A 26,102-nucleotide genomic window follows, 5' to 3' on the forward strand; every position below is an offset into this window, starting at 1 on the left:
CTCAATGCTATTGGATGAATCCCGAAACATATTCCAGTCTGTGCTAGCAAAACAGTCCTGTTGTGTAGCATCCGCGTCATCTGACCACTTCCGTATTGAGCGAGTCACTGGTACTTCCTGCTTTAGTTTTTGCTTGTAAGCAGGAATCAGGAGGATATAATTATGGTCAAATTTTCCAAATGGAGGGCGAGGGAGAATCTGTGTGACACTGGGTCATAAAGCAAGGGTCAGTGGTTTGATAAACTTGGTGAGGAATGATGCCAAATTTCACTATTGAGAAGAAATGGAATATGACTGCTGGCTGGTACGATGACATCATACTGACACCCTCCCTGTATTAGCCAACTGAACATGTCTCAAGACAAACCCTGGTTCCTCCTTCTAAACATTCCGTTTCCACTTCATTGTTATGACATTCGACATGGACCATTATATTTTGCATTAACTTACAGGCTTTTATGTAAATGTAGCACTAATGTGAAAGGTTTAGCAGAAACATACGCAATCCCTCATGCACAAAGCATAGCCTACCTCTGCAATGAGATATGATGTGAATGGGAACTGGGAGTCCTGGGAGGTAGTGTAAACACTAAAGGTGGAATGCTGAGGAGAGTAGGTAAGAAGTGAGGCACAGACTGTTGAAGACTAGGCTCTAACACTTCATGATCAGACTATACTTTGAGAATTCAGATTCTATTCAGAAATTGAAAAATCATAATTCAAAGTAAAAAGCAACCTTCAATTCTGGAATTTGAATTTCTTGACTGAATTTAAATGTAATTGACCCCCAACCCTAGTGAAAGTTATAAACACTAACAATGTGTTGCTTTGAGGTGCCTTTCTTCAAGAAACATTCCCCAGCTGTAACAAACCCCTAACAAGAGGTGACAGGTCCCAGGTGTGATCACAATCTCAGGTATCATGCAGACAGACTACTGTCTACTGACATGAGGAGGAGGAGTCTGAAAGAACACTGGAGAGCCATGGAGAGGTATATTTAGCAAAAGCTGATAGGTAGGCCTAAATGAGGACTGAGAGTACACTCCGGAAACTATGTCCCAAATTCTACTCCTGGGCTACATTGAGTGCTTTAGATGCATGGGGGTTTTGAGAAAGTTGTCACTATGCCTTATGGGTTTTGTGACGATGAATGGAAACATAGTCAGTAGACTTTTAGTTGTGTCACAAAAAGACTTCCCCAAAGAAACACACATTATCCTGCATGACCTTGTTCATAAATGTATGGGTAAACTTTTGTGTTACAAAGTCGTTAGAGGCTATTCATTATGAAGATCCCAAACTAGGTAGAGGAATTCAGATGGTACTGTACCAAATGAGTTTTGCTAAATCAATGCTGATTAATTAGTTGGCGTATGGTTAATCTAACCTTACACTAGTGGAAAATAGGTGACAAAGATATGGAACAATCAACAATGCAAGCCTCCGTTGTCTATGCAGAGTTGCAGCTAAGTAGGTCAGCCAGCAGCAAATAGCGGTTGCAATATTACTAATTTCATGTCAAGTAGGCTCAGTTCCTCTACTACTTAGCTAATAGCTAATCTCCATTTTAGAAATTAGTGTAAAGAAACATATCATCTGAACCATCTGTCCAAACCTGTGCCCACAACATCTAGATACATTTAGATAGGGTGCTTCTCTATGCCAGCTCAGTACACCACAACAAAGTAGGCCCACACATCTACAGCTTATTTTCCCCTACATGAAAATCTAAGTGTGTCAAGTTGAAATCGTATTTATTATATTTTGTCTGGAATTGAGTAATCTGTAAGGAATGAAAGGGCAAGAATAGATGGTGAGGATTACTGACAGCATGTCGAAATTGAGCTCAGGGGCGGCAGGTAGCCTAGTGGTAAGAGCGTTGGGCCAGTAACCGAAAGGTTGCTAGATTGAATCCCTGAACTGACAAGGTAAAAGTCTGTCGTTCTGCCCCTGAACACTGTTCCTAGGCAGTCATTGTAAATAAGAATTTGTTCTTAACTGACTTGCCTAGTTAAATGAAGGTTAAATAAAATACAAATATGACATGTGCAAATTGTTATTTTAACAACAGGGGTTTGTAACACAGCAATGTTTAAACATCAGGAACAGATAGTGAGACCATGCCATGAGACCGACACTATACACTGAGTGTACAAAACATTCCATGACTTAGACTGACCAGGTTAAAGCTATGATGTCACTTGTTAAATCCACTTCAATCAATGTAGATGAAGGGGAGCAGACAGATTAAAGAATAATTTTTAAGCCTTGAGACATGGACATCATGTTCCTTGTTCAAATACACCATACTTAATTGGGTTCTAGAATCATAAAGCAACTGTTGATTTTTTTGTTGTTGATACTGTCTGTGTGTACCACTTGAATAAAGACGAAAAAATGTACTATTTTTGTCAACTCCGTAAAACAAATTCCATCAGAATGCCTGAAGATCTGATAGAATGGTTGAATAGGGTATTTTCAAATGAATCATTTACTATATTTTACAAATGTATTTATATATAGTTTCTAAATGTTTCAAAAAGTTAAGATCAACAAGTATGCCTGTCTTGAGTATCTGTTGTCAACTCCGTCAATGATTGAAGTCAATATTTTTCCTGGTCAATATTCTGAATAAATATTGCTCGAACCTTGAGGGGCCCACGAAACTGCGCTACGCAACTGGTATTCCCAAATAATCGTGGAATATGAGGCGTCTGCAGGATTTATGTATGCTGAATACTCAAGCAGAAACACGATAAATGCACATAATGCATTTTCATAATCCACAAAGTACCATGAATGGACAACACAGTATATGAGATGGCAAATGTAGAAAATGCGTTCCAATGCAAAACGTGATGCACGCGCAGTACAACGTGAAATTGATTAATGTCCGCACTAGCGGACATATTTTAACATTTTGGACTAGGGGCAGGGAGCACCAGGCGATGTAGTATAACTACCAACCTTTAATTGCTTTAAAATCCATATACCATATACATTTGGGTCAATGCTTGGTACCACTCATTGGATCACGACAATAGCCTAACGTTACACCCAGAAATAGCCTGACGTTACACACTAACGTTACTGTTGTATCGCTTCGCACATTAGCCGGTTAGCGCAGCACTACGACCACAGATACGTTGGTATAATGGCTAACAACTATTATTGTGGGTTTCGAATAAAACAAATCGGGAGGGGATTTGGGTTTGAGTTGTCACCGCTGGCGCACCATACCTGAATTGTGTGCCATTAATCTAAAGCAGTTGCAAGCATTAGCTAGCTAACGTTACTTAGCCTCCTAGCTAGCTAACAAAATATTGTGGGGACACTACCACTATTTAACTGGCAATCTATTTACCTTGTAATCCTTGCTGGCTGTTCCGATTGCTCACTTTGGATATCATCCTGCTTAGGTAATATTTAGACATTTAGCGTCCATGTTGGAGGTCGTGTGTACCATGGAGTCGGTTTCTAATTAGAGCCAGTGTAGATGTCTGTCGTATCAGTCCGCTTCTTGCTGGCTGGTCGGGAGGTTAGCTGCAAACAGCTCCTGCGGTCGAGATGGGAAACTAAAACACTGTCGTACTTCCAGTGCCACAGACCGAAAGAGCTCTCAGAACACAGACACTTGCGCTACTATTTCAATAATACATACAAACTAGTTATTAATTTGTGAAACTCCCTGCAGCCTATTGTTATGCATTTAAAAACATGTTTGCTGTGGTAATATTATAAAACTAGAGGAAAGGAAATTGCGTGAGTACAAACAATTTGGTGGACACCCGCGTGCATGCAGCTGTCACTGTACTGGAGACCAGTGAATCTGTTATGACAACGCAGATAATAATACAATATAAAACCAGCCTTTGACAGGATTTTTTAAATGCTTTATTTTTTTGTAAAATAATGTGAAAAGGTATAAATATTTTCTTGTTAGGTTTAAGATGCAGTGGTTTAGGAACATTATTTACAACATCGATGGGTTCCCTGGATATTACAAGTTTATTTTAAACTTTTAAATGTAATTACATATGGTTTTGACCCTAAACATGAAGCAAAAACGTTAACTACAACCGTAGAAATCACTGAACAATAACACAGCAATTAATATGGCCATCTGACTGATCCCTATCACACATAGCTTCACTGTTCAACAGCAACCCCTACTGGCAATGTTATTGCCGTGCATGGTCTTCAACTACAACGTTACTGCATAACACAGATGCTGAGAGATCAATGAAGTTGTTAGCGCAGCCTCCTTGTAGTCTTAAAAATCGGAAATTAAGCCTCAGGTTCGTTCAGCCGTTCCTATGGAGGAAATGAATGTGGTTTGGGGATAAACGCCGAAAATAAGGTCCGAGGTTAACACATGCTTTGATGATTTTCTATGTTTCGTTCAATGAGATATGTCTATGAACACAACCTTTATGAATTATGAAGCCTATTTTGATTACATAAATGCTTCAAAATGTACAAAAAAAATAACTTGGTGATAGATGATCTCATAGAACAAAACATAAAATCTCCCAAGCCTGTGTTCTCCACACAGACCTGATGTGTTTATCAAAACAAACCACAAAATAATTTCTCCATAGCCTAGCTCTGTTAGTGCCTACAAAACGACCACATTATTATTGCTTTCTAAAGGCATGACAGCTAAAGCATCAAATTGCAGCTGTGAAGAATTGCCAAGATGTGAGACAAATTCACTTGGTATAACTAAATAATGCAGAGGGGGAAACCATGATCAATTATTGCTCCTTTTCGCAGCAAAAAAAACTGCAGTGTACATAATCAAACTTTTGGATACACATGATAATTTTGGCCTCTCGAGTGGCACAGCGGTCTAAGGCACTACATCACAGTGCTTGAGGCGTCACTACAGACCCTGGTTTGATTCCAGGCTGTATCATAACCGGCCGTGATGGGAGTCCCTTAGGGCGGCACACAATTGGCCCAGCGTCGTTAGGGTTTGGCCAGGTTAGGCCGTCATTGTAAATGAGAATTTGTTCTTAACTGACATGCCTATTAAAAAAAAAAATTTTTTTTTATTTTTTTATTTAAATATAATAATAACCTGAAGAAAAGTGACTTATATTTCTCTGAGGCATTGCGTAATATTGTCACAGATTCGAAATCAAACAACTGGTAGAGCAAACATGCTTCACCCTGGACTAATCAAGCAGGACTATCAATGGCGGGCATGCTCTTGGATTTTCAAATGACAATGTGCAGAATAACAGTAAAATGACTTTCTCTGCATTTCATGTCTGTTCTCACACCAGGTGAAGATGGAGATCATATAATCATCACACCTCTCGAGTCAACTGCCAGCGCTGACACTGAAATTAACTGGTACTTCCTCAGAATACCCTTCAGACCAAATCCAAAATATACCACCCACACTTACATGATTCCTCCTAAACAGACAAGACATTTCATCCACTCTTCAGTCCAATTTTAAAAAGCCTCAATAAAATCTCCATTGTATAGCCTATCAATTCAAATATCACTTCAAAATAATATTTTCAGTTTTGGTTAGGAATGGTCCACGTTGCAGTACTAAACAAAATCAGAAAATACAGGAAACATGCCACAGAAAATAGGGAACACAGGACTAAGCAATGCGGAAACACTTTCAAATATGATTTTCACGCTAACTTTATTTTTATACCTCCCCTCATTAATGGCTAAATTGGAAATGCATTATTATGGCTCTTCAAAACGACTTGTGGGCTTGCCAATACCACCAGCCTAGTAAGAAGCAAGATATACACCAAGGCACAACATTGGCTCACAGTGGTAAAAGGGACTTTGCAAACGCACACTATTACTGTTGGATAGGAGGCCGTAGTGAATAGGTTTTTCCATAGGTTTGATACTCAAACCACTTCAACCACCACTCCCTGTCAAAACAGATTTGCATTTGGCTCATATGATCAGTGTAAAAGCAATATGGTAGAAATAAAGCACACCGGTAATTAGAGGTACTTCAATATCTGTCAATAAGGGGGTTAAACTCTATGTTAGCACAACGTCAGAACAGCACTACTTCATTTTAGGATGGATGTTACCACCAATCTATGATGTAACAGTTGCATACAGCTTTCTATATCCAAGTAGCAAAGCTTGTGTTTTATTAAGTCTGTCAAACATGGCCTCTTTCAGTCCACACTGGAAAGAAGGGCTGATTTCCATAATCTTTGTCATTATGAAAGTTAAATGATATTATCTCAAGCGCTCTAACTTCCTGTTGCTGCCACACAATGTCAAATTTACAGTAGTCTTTAGACACCAATATCAAATTGTCACCAAAGCAAAATGACAATTTAAAAACGCAAAAAAATATTTGACAAAAAATGTATTTTCGCTACAATAGTATGATGCAAATGTACTATCTGAAAATTTGTATTTGACAACTCCCAGACAGTCACAAGACATGCACAAGAACATTTTGCATAGCAAATGGACTACATTGTTCAGAATATGTTGCTTTTCAAATCATGCAACCGGTTTCAGGGTGTTGCGGAACCAAACGGCTTCTCTTCTTAAATATATTCAGTTATTTATACATTTATATACAAAGACCACCTTTAATTAAAAAATAAAACTTCATAGTAATAACTACTTTGTTACATAAAAATATGTTACTATAATCTGGCTATGGCCCTTGCTGTGGCAAGACAGGTGCAGTAGGTGGGAGGGGTTAGAGGTGTCAATCACAGTGGCTAGGATTACCTGACTAAAACGGACACTAAAGCTCCAAGGCCTTAGGATAGTAGTAACAGTTACAATACATACTATGGCAAAAATGTTGCTATGCATTCACATGGTTTTGGCCTTGTCGTTTCCCAATTATTCAATGATAAAACATACAACTAATGTCATTGAAATGTATTGAGGGCTTTTGTCCCCCTTTCTTTTTCATGTCAACAATGCCAATTCTCTTGATGGAAGGCAGACACTTTGTGAATAGTACACATTTAAAAACAAACAGTCCCTAGTTGCTTCAAAGGGAATGTGTAGAAGAGGGTAGGTCTAAGATCTAAGGGGGAGCTAGCAGGATAGCAGGCACACAGAGGTGGTACATAGCAAAAGGCTGGCAGAATGGCAACAGCTGCCATGTTGGGACATATATAAAAAAAATACATATACAAATGTTTGTCACATACACCAGATAGGTGCAGTGAAATATGTTATTTTATGTGTTGTTTTTAATAGACAGGATAATGGACTCTAAGGACTACTTGATTCAATAGGAGGACAATATCCTTACACGATCGATTTAGTTATTTTTTAGATTCGGAACGATCAAGATGATTCGAGTTAACAGACGTCAAATGAGAAAGGTCAATTTAGCTGGGTCTAGAACACAGACAGTGATAATCTTACAGACGAATATGCTGTCCAGACACTAAAATGGCCCCGTAAGTGCCAACTTGTCCCAAGGGACTGAGAAAGTCACCTCTCCAAAAACACACTTTCTTCTCTTTGTCCGTTGAAACACTGAACTCCATCTGAACAATAGCTAGCAAGGTCCGCCATTGAATTACCTTCACCAAACTTAAATAAAACAGAAACACTTAATGACATGTCAATTGGCCACTATTGGTTGAACAGTCTCTGGTTGGGTTGATGTAATCCAGAAAATACCCCAGATCTACTGTATGTTCTTGCAGTAGAATGATGGCAAACATAGCTGATATTCCAGCCTCCCCATACTGGCGTTGGAATGATGGAACACCGACAGACAAAGCCAAAATACCAGTCGGAAAAGTCCTGTCTTATAGAATGCATATTGTATGGTTTTCAAGGCGGCATTTTCAAGTGTAACTGACCTCATGCGTGATCCCTGCATTTATGCATTATCCGAAGTGCATTTGTTTACATGCAGATAAGACTCGTACAAGCTAATGCCGATATTTTCTTTTTTTCTCTTAAGCATCATAAGTGCGTTTTCGATAAATGCCTGGATGTAGCAGAAAGAACCTTTAACAAACTTGCTCCACCACTGACATGTCAGTCCTGTCCTCAAACCTTCCCCACCACCACATCACCTCACAAAAAGCATGTGGAGACGTCCCCACTAGACCAGGTGCCTCCAACTCTGGTCCTGGAGAGCATGTAGAATTCTATTCAAGCCCAGGACTAACACACACGATTCAAATAATCAAGGTACAGATTGAAGACTGCGATTAGCTGATTATTTGACAGGTATATTAGTACTATGGTGGATCAAAAGCCTGCTCCCCAGTTTCTCTCCAGGACCAGTCAGAGAACCCTGCACTAGACTGTCCAAAACCTCCCACCTGACCTCGTATTCGCAGATCCTGTGGTTGGGTCAATCGCCAAGGAGGGGGAAGCAAAGCAGGGCTCAACCCCACCTGTTCTGCTTCAGCCCGGGGTTGTTCCAAGCCCCTTCCCTCCACACTCCTCAGTATCCACTCCAGGCCAGGGGGTGGGGGGTTACTTGAGGCGGTCGGAGCGGAAGGAGTCTTCCACGGCGGGGTCGGTCAGCATGAGGTCCCCATCCAGCATGCCCAGCCCTTCAAGGGCCAGAGGGTCCATCCTGAGGGGGTCGTCCAGGGCAAAGGAGTCCATCTCAAACCCTGGCACGTGGGACAGTGCGCTGGCGATCTCCTTGGAGAGGCCCAACGAATTGTCTCCTGGTGAAGAAAGAAAAGAGGGCTAGTAATACATAATAATAAATGTTCCATTGAGCAGACGCTTTTATCCAAAGGGACTTACAGTCATGTGCGCATACATTTTTGAATGGGTGGCCCAAGCAGGAACCAAATCCACAACCCTTGACATTGAAAGTGCCATACTCTACCCACTGAGCCACTCAGGATTAGATTAGTTAGTTGTAGGAAAGCATTCCTCTCCTACAAGGGAGAAATAGCCGAAGTGGTAGCCCATATCTCACCTGTGAGGATGATGTTAGGGACGTTGTGGCATCCCTCTCCCCCAAAGTTCTGGTTGTTAAGGTGCTGCCTATCCCCTGAATCGTGGAGCTCCAGGAAGCCATGGTTGGAGTGGTATGATTCCTCCTGGTCCTTTCCACCACTCCCACAGCCCAAGCCACCATGGTTGAATGACATGTCTCCTGGAGTCTCCATGTTGAACTGAGACGGGAACAAAACACCAAACGTAAACTCAGGCAAACAAATACAGTATAACAGAACTCAGCAATGAAAGCAGAGATGCAGTAGTCAATATAAATATGAGCCAGAGAGAAATAAAGTGTCTGCAGATATAGTATACCTGCTGGTTCTGTCTGGAGGCGATCTGCAGGCCCAGGTAGGGATCATTCAACAGAGAGTTTAACAGTAATGTGTCCTACAACACAAAACACAGGTACTTTAGTGTAAAGGCAGAACAACACGACATACCAAGTTATGTTGAGTAACATCACCTACAATATGTATTGTAGTAATGAAGTGGGGCTTCATTGATGCTACATCCTACAGGCCAATTTCACTGTGGTGCCAATGTCACAAACCCCCAGCACACAAAGATAGTCTGCTCTCTGGACTGCTATTAATAGAGCCATTCAACAACAGAGCCCGGGATCCATTTCACCTCACTTGGGCATGACATCAGCGTCCCCTCTCAATTTCCACCCAGCACATTCTACAGCGAAATAAACTTGTGCGCATGTTCAATGACGTCATCTGTCAGAAGGAAGTTGTGAAACAATCTCCAGTGGCTAGTTATGGAGCCGACTTGAGTGAGCATTGGAAATGTATTGAGAAACTATACAGGTCCAGGAAATGTGAAGCATCAAGAAGGAAATTATTGAGCCGAGGTTATAATAAGGCCTCCTGAATAGCCCAAGTTCTGTTTAATAAATACAGTACCAGTCAATTTATTTTTAGAACACCAACTCATTCATGTTTTTAAAAATATTTTAAACTATTTTCTGCATTGTAGACAGTGAACACAAAACTATGAAATAAGAAATCATGTAGTAACCAAAAAAAAAAGTGTTAAATGAAAATATATTTTATATTTGAGATTCTTCAAAGTAGCCACCCTTTGCCTTGATGACAGCTTTGTATTCTCTCAAACAGCTTCATGAGGTTTTCCTGGAATGGTTTTCCAACAGTCTGGAAGGAGTTCCCACATACAGTTGAAGTCGGAAGTTTACATAAACAAGTTTTATTGACTCCAACTTAAGTGTTTCAACCGCTCCACAAATTTCTTATTAACAAACTATAGTTTTGGCAAGTCTGTTAGGACATCTACTTTGTGCATGACAAGTCATTTTTCCAACAATTGTTTACAGACAGATTTCACGTATAATTCACTGTATCACAATTCCAGTGGGTCAGAAGTTGACTGTGCCTTTAAACAGCTTGGAAAATTCCAGAAAATTATGTAATGGCTTTAGAAGCGTCCGATAGGCTAATTGACATCATTTGAGTCAATTGGAGGTGTACCTGTGGATGTATTTCAAGGCCTACCTTCAAACTCAGTGCCTCTTTGCTTGACATCATGGGAAAAATACAAATAAATCAGCCAAGACCTCATAAAAATAATTGTAGACCTCCACAAGTCTGATTCATCCTTGGGAGCAATTTCCAAATGCCTGAAGGTACCACGTTCATCTATACAAACAATAATATGCAAGTATAAACAGCATGGGACCACGCAGCAGTCATACCGCTCAGGAAGGAGAGGCGTTCTGTCTCCTAGAAATGAACGTACTTTGGTACGAAATGTGCAAATCAATCCCAGAAAAACAGCAAAAGGACATTGTCAAGATGCTGGAGGAAACCGGTACAAAAGTATCTATATCCACAGTAAAACGAGCCCTATATCGACAAAACCTGAAAGGCTGCTCAGCAAGGAAGAAGCCACTGCTCCAAAACCGCCATAAAAATGCCAGACTATGGTTTGCAACTGCACATGGGGACAAAGATCGTACTTTTTGTTTAAATGTCTTCTGATGAAACAAAAATAGAACTGTTTGGCCATAATGACCATCGTTATGTTTGGAGGAAAAAGGGGGACGCTTGCAAGCCAAAGAACACCATCCCAACCGTAAAGCACGGGGGTGGCAGCATCATGTTGCGGGGGTGCTTTGTTGCAGGAGGGACTGGTGCACTTCACAAAATAGATGGCATCACGAGGTAGGAAAAGTATGTGGATATATTGAAACAACATCTCAAGACATCAGTAGAGGTCTACATCGCGGCAAGTGGTCACATGAGTTTTGCTCGTGCAACAGAATTTGGACAGCCATTGTTTTCCCCTCTCCTACTGTGAAGTTAAAGCTTGGTTGCAAATGGGTCTGCCAAATGGACAATGACCCCAAGCATACTTCCAAAGCTGTTGCAAAATGTCTTAAGGACAACAAAGTCAAGGTATTGGAGTGGCCATCAAAAATCCCTGACCTCAATCTTATAGAAAATGTGTGGGCAGAACTGAAAAGGCGTGTGCGAGCAAGGAGGCCTACAAACCAGACTCAGTTACACCAGCTGTCAGGAGGAATGGGCCAAAATTCACCCAACTTATTGTGGGAAGCTTGTGGAAGGCTACCCAAAATGTTTGACCCAAGTTAACTTTTTATGGCTGCAGGGGCAGTATTGAGTAGCTTGGATGAAAAGGTGCCCATTGTAAAACGGCCAGCTCCTCAGTCTCAGATGCTAATATATGCATATTATTAGTAGTATTGGATAGTAAAACACTAAAGTTTCCAAAACTGTTGTCTGTGAGTATAACAGAACTTATATTTCAGGCGAAACCCTGAGGAAATCAAAACAGGAAGTGGCTTCTATTTTGAAAACTCCATGTTCCATAGCCTCCCTTTGCTGGATTTAAAGGGATATGAACCAGATTCCTTTTCCTATCGCTTCCTCAAGGTGTCAAGTCTTCAGACATAGTTTCAGGCTTTTATTTTGAAAAAATGAGCCAGAACGATAACATCACTTCAAGTGGTCACATGAGTTTTGCTCGTGCAACAGAATTTGGACACCCATTGTTTTCCCCTCTCCTACTGTGAAAGACATTTGCGGTTGATATATTATCGATTATGTATTTTAAAAACAACCTGAGGAATGATTATAAAAAACGTTTGACATGTTTCTGTGGACATTATGGAAACTATTTGGAATTCGTGTCTGCGTTGTCGTGACCACTCTTTCCTGTGGATTTCTGAACATAACGCGACAAACAAACGGAGGTATTTTGGTTCTAAAAATAATCTTTATGGAACAAAAGGAACATTTGTTGTGTAACTGGGAGTCTCGTGAGTGAAAACATCCGAAGATCAAAGGTAAACGATTAATTTGATTGCTTTTCTGATTTTCGTGACCGAGCTACCGGATGCTAAGTGTACTCAATGTTTTATTGTGCGATCGATAAACTTACACAAACGCTTGGATTGCTTTCGCTGTAAAGCATAATTTAAAAATCTGACACGACAGGTGGATTAACAAAAGGCTACGCTGTGTTTTCTTATATTATACTTGTGATTTCATGAATATAAATATTTATAGTAATATTTATTGCATGTAGCGCTATGCTATTCAGCGGTTGGTGATGACACATATCCCGATATCGGGATTGCAGCCATAACAAGTTAAACAATTTAAAGGCAATGCTACTAAATACTAATTGAGTTGAGTGTATGTCAACTGACCCTCTGGGAATGTGATGAAGGAAATAAAAGCTGAAATAAATCACTCTACTATTATTCGGACATTTCACATTATTAAAATAAAGTGGTGATCCTAACTGACCTAAAACAGGGATTTTTTTCCTGGATTAAATGTCAGGAATTGTGAAACTGAGTTTAAATGTATTTGTCTAAGGTGTATGTAAACTTCTGACTTCAACTGTGTGCTGAGCACTTGTTGGCTTCTTTTCCTTCATTCAGCGGTCTAACTCATTCCAAACCATCTCAATTGGGTTGAGTTTGGGTGATTGTAGAGGCCAGATCATCTGGTGCAGCACTCCATCTCTCTCCTTTGTGGTGAAATATATATCTTACACAAGCCTGGAGGTGTGTTTTGGGTCACTGTACTGTTGAAAAACAAATGATAGTCCCACTAAGCCTGAGTTGACAAGGTAAAAATCTGTCGTTCTGGCACTGAGCAAGGCAGTTAACCCCACTGTTCACCGGGCACCAAAGACATGGATGTCAGTTATGGCAGCCACCCCGCACATCTCTGATTCAGAGGGGTTGGGTTAAATGCGGAAGACACATTTTCAGTTGAATGCATTTAGTTTTACAACTCACTAGATATCCCCTTTTCCCAAGTGCAAACTAGATGGGATGGCATATTGCTGCAGAATGCTGTGGTAGCCATGCTGGTTAAGTGTGCCTTGATTTCTAAAATCACAGACAGTGTCACCAACAAAGCACCCCCACACCATCACACCTCCTCCTCCATGCTTCACGGTGGGAACCACACATGCAGAGAATTTTTCCACCTACTCTGCGTCCCACATAGACACAGAAATCTCAGATTTGGACTCATCAGACCCAAGTAGATTTCCACCGGTCTATTGTCCATTGCTCGTGTTTCTTGGCCCAAGCAAGTCTTCTTATTGTTGATGTCCTTTAGTATCCTCTGCAGCAGAGGTAACTCTGAGTCTTCCTTTCCTGTGGCGGTCCTCATGAGAGCCAGCTTCATCATAAAGCTTGACGTTTTTTGTGACTGCACTTGAAGAAACTTTAAAAGTTCTTGAAATGTACCATATTGACCGACCTTCATGTCTTAAAGTAATAATGGACTGTCATGTCTCTTTGCTTATTTGAGCTGTTCTTGCCATAATATGGACTTGGTCTTTTACCAGATAGGGCTATCTTCTGTATACCATCCCTACCTTGTCACAACACAACTGATTGGCTCAAATGCATTAAGAAAATAAATTCCACAAATTAACTTTTAACAAATTGAAATGCATTCATGAATCTTGTTGAGAGAATGTCAAGAGTGTGCAAAGCTGTCATCAAGGCAAAGGGTGGCTACTTTGAAGAATCTTAAATATAAAATAGATTTAGATTTGTTTACCATTTTTATTCTACAATGTAGAAAATAGTACAAATGAAGAAAAAAAAAATCCAAACTTTTGACTGGTACTGTATATCCCATGACAGCAGAGTAATGTGTCATATGTAAAGAGATAAAGATATTATACTATTTGATACTTGAGGATGTCACACACTCATTTGCATGGCCAAATGTATAAATAAATCAGCTGATTATATAAATATACAATACAAAATAGTGAGCTAATTCTAGTTAGATGACAGAGTGAACTCTTAAAATATGTCCTGGTGTGACCAGAAGCCATCAGGCTGACACTTGTTATGGTCTTCATAATAGATGTGCAGATGATTACATCATCCAGATCATTCTAGTTGACCTCAGTTTCTATCACAACATTGCGCTTGCTTTAAAACCATGCGTTTACAAAGACATCAGCCCACGCTGGCTGTCATGCCCCTCTGTCCCAGAGTGGTGAGGTAGGTTAACCGTGACGGACCGATAGTAGGAGGACAGAGGAAATTGTGGCTTTATTCGGCCAATTGGCAGGAGTGTGTTGTGTGTATGGGCTGGCACTGACTCCACTCACGTTGTAGAGGCCCAGGTCTGTGGCCAGGGAGTGGCTGATGTGCTGCAGCTGGGGAAGACTTCCCTGCTGCCTTTGCTGCTCCATCTGCTGCTGTTGGTCTTGCTGGTCCTGTTGCTGCTGCTGTTGCTGGGTCGACTGGAGGTCTTGCGTCTGCAGGCACTGGGAGTTCTGGCCCTGCTCACCCTGCTTCTCAATTTTGACTGACACCCTATGCTGCTGCTGCTGGTTCTGGACATTGCGCATGTTCTGCAGGTGCAGCTGCTGGAGGGCCTGCTGAGACTGGGCACGTTGCTGCTGGTGCAGCTGGTATTGCAAATGCAGCTGATGGTGTTGGTGTTGATGCTGCTGCTGTTGTTGTTGTTGTTGTTGTAGTACCACGGACGGCTGGGAGAGCTGTTGTCCTGCCTGAGAGGCCTGCTGGGATGTTGGAGGACCTGGCTGATGAAGCTGCTGCTGGGGTTGGCTGAAGGGGTAGGGAGGGAGCCTCTGGTCCATGGGCAGTTTGCTGGTGTCCAGAGGGACGCCCTGGGAGGAGATAAACACATTGATTGGAAATGGAATACAAACTCAATTGGCATGCAGGTCAGCTAATGATATGGTGCCATGTAGGCTTGAGCTGGATACAGTATAAACTATACACTGTGGTATTTTTGAAATACCCATGGCATGATTTTCAATACGTCAAAACAATTGAGTTCGTTTTTTAATCAATTTGAATACTTGTTATTTTTAAATAAACACCTACAGTCAACGTGTGCACGAGGTTAATAGATAAAACAGCATTAGCTACCCTTGCATGCTGACGAAAAGGGCAGTTTACTTAAACTAGCAGTATTTCAATCTTCTCGATTCATCATAATTAGAAGTACAGCGCCATCTCCCATCCCTGGATTGAGGTACGTTTTCCGAGCCATATCTCGCGCCAGCTCCGTGGCGTCCACATTCTGGCATAGCATAGTTCCAACCAGAGAGAGAAGTAATTAACATCTAGTCAGGCTCTTTTGGCTAACTAAGTGGCTAGCTTGCAAGATCAATCTTCTTGGTTACAGCAGAGACAAATCCCCTGCTGGATCAAGATCCCTGACATCCATTTGTTTTGTGTGCAGCACAGGAACGGCATGAAGGTATAAACATCTGGATACTGCCCAACCCCAGGGCAGTGCTTATTCTGGCCTGTGATTAAGTCATGGTAAAAGGAGAACGTAGGTAGACATTACCTGTGTTATGGAGGACAAGTTAGGAGAGATGGTGGGGGAGAACTGTTTGGAGTGGTGCCGGCGAGACTCCCCTCCCATGGGTAGGATCAGAGGGGAGAGCTGAGCTCGTCTCCGTGGCGACGTGCTGAGAGGCGACTGCCCCTGGCTAGTTAACAATGGCGAATAAGAGGCGCACGAGCCGGACCCTCCCACCCCGCTACTGTAACTAGGGTTAGTGGCTGCGGTCTGGAGGGACTGGCCACTCAGGGAGGAGTTGCTGAGGCAGGAGTGCAGGGATTGGTTGCTGAGGGAAGACTGAAGGGAGGGGGAGGAACTAAGGGAGGACTGCAGGGATGGGTTGCTAAGCGACGAGTGCAAGGAGGTGGAGCTGAGGGAGTTGGGGAAGGAGTGGCTACTGAGAGACGATTGGATGTTGGGGTTGCTTAGCGAGGACTGCAAGGAGGGGTTACTGAGAGTGCCCTGAAGAGATGCCAGGAGACCTGTTCAAATAAGACAAATAAACAGATCAGAATATATAGCTAAATAAAACACGCATTTTCAGTCCTGGTGTGAAAAGTTGTGGTAATGCGTACATAATACACTGGACAAGAATATGTAAAGTTTTGGTCCCATGTTTCATGAGCTGAAATAAAAGATCAAAGAAATGTTCCATTTGCACAAAAAGCTTATGTCTCTCAAACTTTGCGGACAAATTTGTTTGCCATTGAAAAGGAGTGGGACAAAATTGTACAGGCCACAATCAACAGGCTGATCAACTCTATGCGAAGGAGATGTGGGAAATGGTGGTCACACCAGATACTGACTGGGTTCTGTTACACGCCCCAACCCTTTTTTAAAGGGACTATCTGTGAGGAACAGATGCATATCTGTATTCTCAGTCATGTAAAATCCATTGATTGAAATAAATTCCTATTGCCTGGTTTCCTTATATGAACTGTAACTAAAATCTTTATATTTTTGTTTAGTATAGAAGACTACGAACATCAAAATTGACTGAAGATGTATTGAGACAGATTGTCTCCTGGCGATCATATCAGGAGGTATAACGCTAGCTCAGTCCCCTGAAGAGGCCCTGAGCTGCAGGGTGCATCTCTGGAGTGAAACTAGGTTTCCTTTCATTGTCTCCTATCCTTAATTTGTACTGATGTGAAAGAAATACAATAATAACAGCAAATATCTGGTAAGCTTTCACCATACTGTTTTCACCTGTTTCCATCAGTGACGAAGAGACAAGACGAGAAGAGCAAGCCACCTCAGACTATTGACATGCACCCTAGGCCTTGCCTCTAGACTGAAGTGTGTGGTCGGCCAAATCACCTCAACACAGCTAAGGTCGGTTAGGCCATATAAAATCTGTTTAATTTCTTGCCCGATTATAGTTAGTTTTATTTACCCAAATTCCGTAGAGTTTTTCCAGGTCTCCGTTTTCCCCACAACAATGCTTAAACCACATAAGGAGACCACTTTTGAGGTCTGGGAATTTTTGGGGTAACTTTTGAGTGTAGTTACCCTTTAAATCCAGCGCACACCTAGCAAGAGGCTGTTCAGCTGTGTTCTTGTTATGATAGATTTTGCAAAACAAACACCCACTGGATTGATGCAAATAATCATGATATCCTTCTGCCAGGTAGGCATAGGCTTTGCAGTTAACATTTAATTTAGAAGGTTTTTGGGAAAGTCTTTCCATCTACCAGAAGACTGTTTTCATTAGCATCATCGCTAACAGCTTACACAAAGTGGTAACTGCGTGCACCGCACATATACAGATAGGGGAATTCTCGTTGCCTCTTCAGAAAGTTGCAGGAAATACCAATCACTGATGCATTCTGGTCATGTCTTATGATAAACCTGGGCAAATTCATTCATTTTCACTACATTTCGTTGACTCCCTACTAAGTTCAATACATTTTTTTTTACATTGTTGAATTACATTTTATTGTCTAGATTATCTGATTCTGTCCACGTTCTCTGCATCAGGGATTTTTTAGGGCCCTAGGACAGCTACTTCTTCCGAATGCACAGCCCTGCACTTAACCTACAGTTTCACTTTCTAAATAAATCGTACACGCACCCACCTAAATGAATATCGGCCTGTCTCCCTCTTGCACCCACTAGCTTCCTCTGTTTGATTCACAACTTATACATTTTAGCTTGTGTGACAGAAAGGGTTGTAGTATTGTTCCTAGCATGCCTGCATGAGAGCACACACGAACATACACGCAAGAGAGAGGTGCTGAAAATCAACATGGGATACAATAGCACACACACTCTTCAGCCTCTGTCCCACCGCCCCTCCCTGTACCTGGCAAGTGGCGGAAGGCGTTGCTGGCATTAATACCCAGCTGGGTGAGGGTAGTGGCCAGGTTGCCAGTGCTGCTGCCCCCACTCAGGGACGAAGGGTAGCCCGGCTCGTCTGGGTCCAGCGGGGTGGGCAGCGGCGACGGGAAGTGCAGGCTGGAGAGGTCGGGCAGGGAGCCCCCCGTGTTCAGGGCTGAGGGGGCATGGGGGGTGCTGGAGTGCTGGTCCGGGGAGGGGAAGATACTGGAGGAGGAGATGGAGAAACTATTTAGAAAGACAAGAGAAACCACAGTGGTCTCTCACATTCGGCAAGAATTAGACACTGTGGTGCGTGTGATTTCCAGACAGATAGTTTAGTTCTTGGACACTGAGGTCACCCTGACTCACACCCAACATCAGCCTCCAGACACACACAGCAAGAAAGAGAAAACAGAGAGAGAAAAAGAACAGAAGAATAGACCGAGGGGAGAAAGCGAACAAGAGAATAAATTACAGAGGAGAGAGAACAAGAGGAAAAAAAGACATGGGAGATAAAGAGCAAGTGAAAGAGAGGGAAAAATAAAGTCCACTCCACACATTCCAATCTAAACCCCAGCTATAAGAGAAAGATAAAATAATGAGCAACGGAAAGGCTACGGGGGAGTGTAACGTCATGTCAAACAGCCCTCTGCATCCCTGATTACACCGACTGCTAGTCATGACCAAGAAGAGGAGGATAGACAAGAGGCTGAAAACGGAGGAAGATATTTCAAATGGCTGTTTCAATGGAGAACAAATGGAGATTGAACAGATAGTGTTCAACAGAAAATCAGCCATGGATTAATTGGTCATACCTGAGGGCACACGCCAGCCATAGGACAATACTGTCTCCTATCAGACTCCCCTCCATATATCGCTGATTCACATTAAATTAAACAAATTACATTAAATGTAAGCAGCAACGACATATTACATTAGGTCTACATTAATGCACAACATCGCAGGCTTTCATAACCGTGTGTCTCCACTGAAACAGATTACTGTAGATAATTGTGTTCAAACTTCAAAAGCCACAGACATTTCCACAAAAGTTATTCTATCCTGTGAGAAAAGCTGTAGAAATTATTTGGATGTGTTTTAGAAGGATGGACTTACTTAATACCGGGAACTTCACAGGACTTGGGTCGAGAAGACAGCAGGGGCAACTTCTTGGTGTCCCAGGGCTTGAGCAGTATGCCCTGATCCAGAACGTTCTCCTCAATGGGGGGAACTGGGTACGGAAACACTGTGGGTGACAAACAACATGATTGAGGAAATCAAATTCACCGTCTCCTGGTCACAAGGATTTCTTTCAATTGTCAAGATTATTTGTGGTGTGTTGAAAGTAGGACAGAATTGTTAGTGTACAGCGAGTGGGACTTTTAGGCTCACTTCTTCTCCCCTCTCCTTCACTCTGACCTGGAGGAGCACAGAGAGACACAAGTCAGAGCACTGGGGCAAACTGGGAATGGGCTTAAGGCACAATCACACTTAAGCAATTATAACAATATAGTCATTTAGCAGACACTTATCTAAGTTGCAAACCGTCAACTCCCACTCCGATTTGTTAACTAAAAACATATGCTCTAGTTTTAGTCTTTAGTGAGTCCTCACCTGTGAGTCTGCCCTGAGGGGTGAGTGTGTGTCCAGCACTGAAGGGGTCTCCTGCAGGGGGGTTCATCACACTGGTGTGGAGGGCAGAGTCTGAGTTGGTCCTGCATAGAGAAAAGCATCAGGAGAGGAGAAAGATATATCCAGGGGGTCTCTTTCCATTGCCACATCAACCACAAACACATTCTCCAAACTACTTAAGTCAATCCATGACTCATTAGAAAAGTCCTCCGGTAACCACATCATGACAATCACCACTTGACTTTTACTTCTACTCAGCCACAAACTAACTCCATCCATGATATGTTGGAACTCAGTCTTAAATATAAATTCATTCAATATAAAAAAGGATCAACAAATAAAATATACAAGCTCTTGGAAGATCTTTGAATGGCCATCTCGCACTGGCACAATCATCTGTTAATGTCTTCCCCAGGACAGTAAGTTGATGCCCTATGTTGAGGGGGAGAAGAGCAGATAGATGGAGAGGGCGGGATTCACCTGTTGAGTGCCATGGTGGGGAGGTGAAATAACTGGCTTTTGTCTCCTGGGAAGTTGCCCGAACAGTTCCTTTCGTGATCAACAACAAAAATGGCCATTAATCTCCAAAGAAGGATAATACATTTTTAAAAATGTAAAGATAGAAGGCTTGGGACACACCGTGAGCATAGGAGATGCAGAGACAGAGGGAGGAAAAGATGGAGATTGACATTCTACAGAACACATGGCCCATCCAATAGATACTTTTCACTCATGTTGGTGGATACAGAGAATATTGGGTGTGTGTTACTGCATGCTCATGTGCACAAATGTATGCATTCACAAGAGTGAGCTTGCGCTCATGCATCCGTGTGCTCATGTGCTTCTGTAAGAATGGCTATTATGAAAGAGGTTCTTAAATTCTCTGCTAAAATGGGGTCTTGCAGCGATTGGTTCACATCAGTAGAGCTTACGAGGCTGTTTATCAGTGTTTCCAGACTCCAGTGCTGATCTGGAAAGAATCGGACAGACTTGTGCCGACTCCACCATAAACAAACTTCAGGAGCAGCTCCCTCCATTCACCTGATTAATGGAGGCCATTCCCCAAAGTGCAGCATCCAAGCGAGCAGGGATGAGAAACGCTGGTTTAGAGCGGCCTTCATTTTATTCATGTCAAAGCAAATGTATATGTCTACTCGACATGCCTTTACTTTTTGCAGAGATTAAGATAAGTGGAACTGTTGGGAGATGTGTAAGAGTCATAATTTCATGTCAAAGCCAGCTTCCCTTTCTCAAAGAGTATGTCCTCTTCCATTTAGCAGAGAAAGAAAGAAAAGAAAGAAAAGAAAGAAGAGGACTGGCAAGAGAAAAGCGGTGGGAGTTTCTTTCCAAAACTTGAAGAAAAAAAGAGTAAGTGTATTCAGATGCCAGAAAATGGAGGCAAGTGGAGAAAATTAAACAACTAAAAGTTCTGAAAAGCAACTGAATTCGAGGCTTTGAAGGAAAGCTAAAATCAGGCGTCTTGTTAGTCAGTCCCAATTGCGTTAGTATGCATGGTTACCTTGAGAGCAAGCTATAATGCTGCAGAGAAAAACAACTAAGCACGATACATAAAAAAATGAACAGGCTTCCCTGGGGATACCCATGTCTCTGCAGATTGGGGTCCACTCCAGAACATTACCTTCTCCAACTGGTGTCCGGAGGTGGGGACAGATAGGCTGAGTTGTATGGAGAGCTGTCCACCTGAGGAGCACACAAGGCAACAACTAAATCTACTCTTCTCATCCACAATCAGGGATTTACAACCAGGGATTTGGTCAGCACAACATAGAAAATGACTAAATAATATATTATCAAAGCAGTCCTTTGCCTAAATAGAGCAAAACTCTAGATTAGCTCCAAGATTGTGCTTTGTGGAATACCTCCCAGACTCTGGTCTAAGAGGTATTGTGAAGGATACTTACTCTCCTGTAGGGACGCCTGGGGAGATGAAGCGTCTGTCCCTCTGGACCCGCTCTACCAGGCCGTGGTGCCGTGTGGAGCGACTGGAGTCCAGGTTAGAGTGGAATAAACCCTAAGAGAGGGGGAAAGATGAGAGAAACAAGTAGAAGAACAGAGAAACAGAAAGGGAGAGAGGATAAAGAGGGGTGCAAGAGAAGAGGGAGAGATGCCATGGTGTTTAAATTGGTGTCAAGTAATTGTATGGATAGATTTTTAGGCTATATATTAATGTGGACCTACACACACACTGAGTATTTTTTTAAAAGGTGAGCCTCCCTCACCTGAAAGTCGCCTGGGTTCCTGCCGATCTGATTAACGTTGGGTAGGGAGCCCCCATAGTATGGGCCCTGGGTTCTAGCCAGACGCACTTTCTGAGCCTGGATCTGGAGAACAAAGAGGCAATGGAGACTTTATGAATACCTAATGTCTTCTGTAAGACAAACTACAATATGTGTGTCCTTGAAATATTTCACTGCTGGATTGCTGCATAGCCTACACAGAGACAGATGCCACATCAGTGGATTGAGATAATCAAATGGGTAACAAGATCATCAAGAGTTTGTTGTTGTGTGCTTTATCACCTGCAAAGCTGTGGTTGTCCTATGTCACAATAGAATGTTTGAAATGAGCTGGCCCATTCTTTTAGTAAGACACTGTCCGGCCATTTTCATTAATGACACAGGCAAACATCTTGGTGTCTTTTCAGACCTTGTTCTTTTGAGTAAGAACTTGACATGTTATAATGTGCCGTCCTGCCTCTGACATCTTTCATGCAGTCTCTCAACCTTTAAAACAGAGGGCAGTGAGTTCATCATTGTAAAATATATGGACAATCATTCACAGGGAAAACCACACGTACTGAGGAAAAGCTGCTAAATTATTATTTCTAAGAAAAATAAGAACTTTGAAAACAGTCACAAAGCAACAACATCCCCACCAGCATATTGGATATTGATAATAACACCCAGGAGTTAACTAATACATTTCAAGTTGGACAAAACATTTCCAGCGAGGTGACAGTGAGAAAATACTGCTTTGTGTACCTTTGTGACATTAGCAGTGTAAAATATTATGACAGCAGAACAATTTGAGACAAGGTCTTCATAGGACAGAAGATTAAATCTGCTCTTACAACGTTCCCTTCCGAAATTGACTAATATGAACCACTACTGTTCCAGAATAGAGATTAGATAGACCTACTATATCATATTTTACAAACCCACCTAAAAATACCCAAAAGCATTAAAGTTGGAATCCTTAATTGTGAAACTGCAATATTACAACAAAGAAGTTAACAAACACAGTTTCTTTCCCCTCTGACATCACTGCACCAGTGATAGAACAGCAGAGTATGTGCTACAATTTTTACTATGATGGGTGACGCTCCTCACCTTCACTTCATCAACAAAACAAATGCAATAACAACGACCATGGGGCGGAAGGTGAAGCCGTTTCCCCTACTGCAGATTCAATCCCCTCTCTTTAACATAGGCCTAGCCACAGGCGAATAGGATTACAGTAGCTAGAGCTTTCAGTATTCATCACACTGGTGACAATATGAATTCTCCACACATATACAGGCTGTACAACCAAACTGATGAATAAATACAATAAATGAATGGCAGTGGGCAAATCCATGGTAACAGATTCGCACAGACTCCGATTAATACCAAACAAAGAAAACATTGATTTATAAGTTTAACAAACCATAGAACTCTATTCACAAGTACTACTTTTAACAATTTCCATTGAACATTGTACAAAAGCACATTTACAGGATGAACTGTGCAGATACAAAGTCTGGAAACAGAATAAAACTGAGTGAGAATTTACCGAAATTCTGTTATCAAACTTTGCACCTGCACAGTTTTTCCAGTTGATGTTTTTAATTTACTGAGTAAATTGTTCAAAGTAGTCATTGTGCATAGAATTGCATGGTTTGTTAAAATTTGAAATCAATTGTTTTTGTTTGACATACATATTAAAGTGAAGTCTCAGCATAATTCTGTACTACTTTACTGCATAGTTCGTGCCTGCGCACACACACACACACACACACACACACACACACACGTTTCGCAGCATGCTCCGTCTCCATTTACCGGTAACTGTGCCCCTGCCTTGCTATTAGGCTGATTGGACCACCCTGACAAAAAGTATATTAGATGGGAAGGTTGTAAAGGACAAGACTCAGCGGAATTCCCAGAAAAGGCAGTGGTTGAGATGGCAATGGGGATTTACCGTGAATGAAGGAAGTAGGGTGTTATGAGCCAAGACTTGAGCCATTGAATGTGCTGCTCAACAATGCAATTTATGAGAGGGTGAGTCTTTGGGCTCCAGAGTGGCGCAGCGGTCTAAGGCACTGCATCACTACAGTCCCTGGTTCGAATCTAGGCTGCATCACATCTGGTCATGATTGGGAGTCCCCATTGGACAGTGCATAATTGGCCCAGCCTCGTCAGGGTTTGGCAGTCATTATAAATAAGAATTTGTTCTTAACTGACTTGCCTAGTTAAATAAAGGTTAAAAAAAATTGAATCACTGATTTTGATTTGCCCTCTTCTCCTTTCTATTCCTCCGTCTCAGTCTCCATCACATTCACCTCAAAAAGTATAGGCTATTCGTAGAGGTGGGAAATTGTTGGCATTAACATGTTTCTAAAAGATTGAATGTTCAAAAGTTCATAAATTCATTAATAACCAAATTAATAATTTTTATCTGTTTGAAAATCAGTTCAAGCATATTTACTTCAAATTGAAAGATCCTTAGAATAAACTCTGGGGTGTATACATTGTCTTGCAACGGAAACCTGTTTAAGAACCAAACGTACACAAACAGAGCAAACGATGAAAAGTGGGGGAAGACCTACCGGAATTTGTCCAATAGAAACTCTCGTTTTCGTTAAAAAAAATGTTTGGAGTAAACGGCTTGCATCAGAATCGGCGTAATTAATGCAGCCGTGGAGTTCCTATAAACACCATTTTGTGAATGTTAAACTCAGTGGAAAAATAATTGAGTTGGTTGCAGTATGCCAAGAGTTTGCAATCTGTTCTGGTTGACAGCAGCCACTATGAACCACTTCACTTGATGTACAGTCTTATTTGACAAACTAGCTAACTAACTCAGCATTGAAAAGCTAACGTTATGCCAAAACATGGCTGGTAACTAACGTTATCAACCAGTCACACAATTCAGCAGTTCTTACGTAGTTTGGTTTGTAAATGTAGGAGAAATGAAAATATATATAAAAGTTGTTTATAACTACAATGTCTCGTTAACATTAGCTTGCTAAGTAGTTAGCTAGCTAACGTTAAGTAACGTAACTAACTAGTTAACGTTAGCTACTGAATTTGAAATACTATTTAGCCACAGGTGGCTAACTCAGGGCTAGCTAACTCGTTTATTTACGCTAACGTTAGTTAACTAGCTAGCTGGTTCTCATGACACTTTTGACAAGTTAGATAAGATAGCAATCAACATCGTAGTTAGCTAGTTAACGTTAGGTGAAATAACTAGACATTCAAACTCCAACAGATAAAAGGCAAATCGTGGATAACGTTCATTCTTGGCTAGAGTTAGTTAGCTAGCTAACGTTATACTAGTTTATAATGTTCTTATTTTTTTGTTTACCCTCTTGACAAGCCCCGGGCCTGTACTTACTCCAGCTTTCCTCTCTTGCCTCCCCCCTCCGACTTACCCTGGTAGAGGTGATGTCCATCATAACCTCCTGAAAAGCGGCAGTTTCTTCAGCCTGACGTTGGGTATGTAGAGCTATTTTCTCGCTAAATTTTCGAGGGTTTGATGCCCCGGACCCAGCACCCGAACTGGGTCCTGCTCCGGGTCCACAACCGCCTACATCCGTAGCAGACATCTTTGCCAAACGACTTCACGCAGTGGGATGATCTGACTTGGCCGTCACGAACGTTAGTTACCATAGCCACAAAGTGATAAGGGCCGCCTATTTGTACAATTTATCTTCTTAAAATGTTATTTTAAACCTAACATGAACAACACAGTTAACCTTAAACGAAGACCAAAAAGCTATTTTTTTCATGAATTTGTACGATAAAGCCCATGTTTACTTTATGTCTGTGGTAACTAGCTAGTCGAAACCATCTGACTTGTGGGAGGTCAAGAGTGGAGGAGAAAGTCAGAGCGCCCAAACGCAATCTGGGACATGTAGTTTATTTTTTATTTTTTTATATATATATATAAGGCTCGATCAATACATAAATTACAGTTCTGTATAATGGATATTTTGGATATTGATTAAAAAACGTTAACTATTGTATTGGTTGGTTTCCTCAAATAAAAGGGCTGCATATAAACAAGATTATTCAGTCGTAAAATACACTGCCACACTGGTTGTCTGATCACTATCAT

General features: G+C 41.6%; 2 protein-coding genes across 3 annotated transcripts in view; both read right to left on the minus strand.

The window, feature by feature from the left end:
* Positions 1 to 3,754, minus strand: part of LOC124005061 (DENN domain-containing protein 4B-like) — a 34,746-nt gene extending 30,992 nt beyond the window's left edge. Inside the window, exon 1 of one of the 2 annotated variants that reach the window (XM_046313960.1) lies at positions 3,365 to 3,754. The gene's annotated coding sequence lies outside the window, so the exon portion shown is untranslated. The remainder of the gene's footprint in view (positions 1 to 3,364) is intronic. The other variant, XM_046313962.1, reaches the window with a different exon arrangement.
* Positions 3,755 to 4,953: 1,199 nt separating this feature from the next.
* Positions 4,954 to 25,820, minus strand: LOC124005100 (CREB-regulated transcription coactivator 2-like). The gene is given in 15 exon segments (XM_046314032.1): positions 4,954 to 8,672; positions 8,933 to 9,131; positions 9,271 to 9,345; positions 14,596 to 15,120; positions 15,813 to 16,291; positions 18,115 to 18,353; positions 19,245 to 19,374; positions 19,521 to 19,547; positions 19,743 to 19,843; positions 20,241 to 20,309; positions 21,400 to 21,461; positions 21,683 to 21,696; positions 21,699 to 21,792; positions 22,001 to 22,102; positions 25,417 to 25,820. Coding segments are annotated over 15 exon segments (2,490 nt in total). The 5' UTR covers positions 25,591 to 25,820; the 3' UTR covers positions 4,954 to 8,472.
* Between the last annotated feature and the right edge of the window lie 282 nt (positions 25,821 to 26,102).

This window comes from Oncorhynchus gorbuscha, linkage group LG19 (genome assembly GCF_021184085.1).
Source record: "Oncorhynchus gorbuscha isolate QuinsamMale2020 ecotype Even-year linkage group LG19, OgorEven_v1.0, whole genome shotgun sequence".
NCBI lineage: Eukaryota > Metazoa > Chordata > Actinopteri > Salmoniformes > Salmonidae > Oncorhynchus > Oncorhynchus gorbuscha.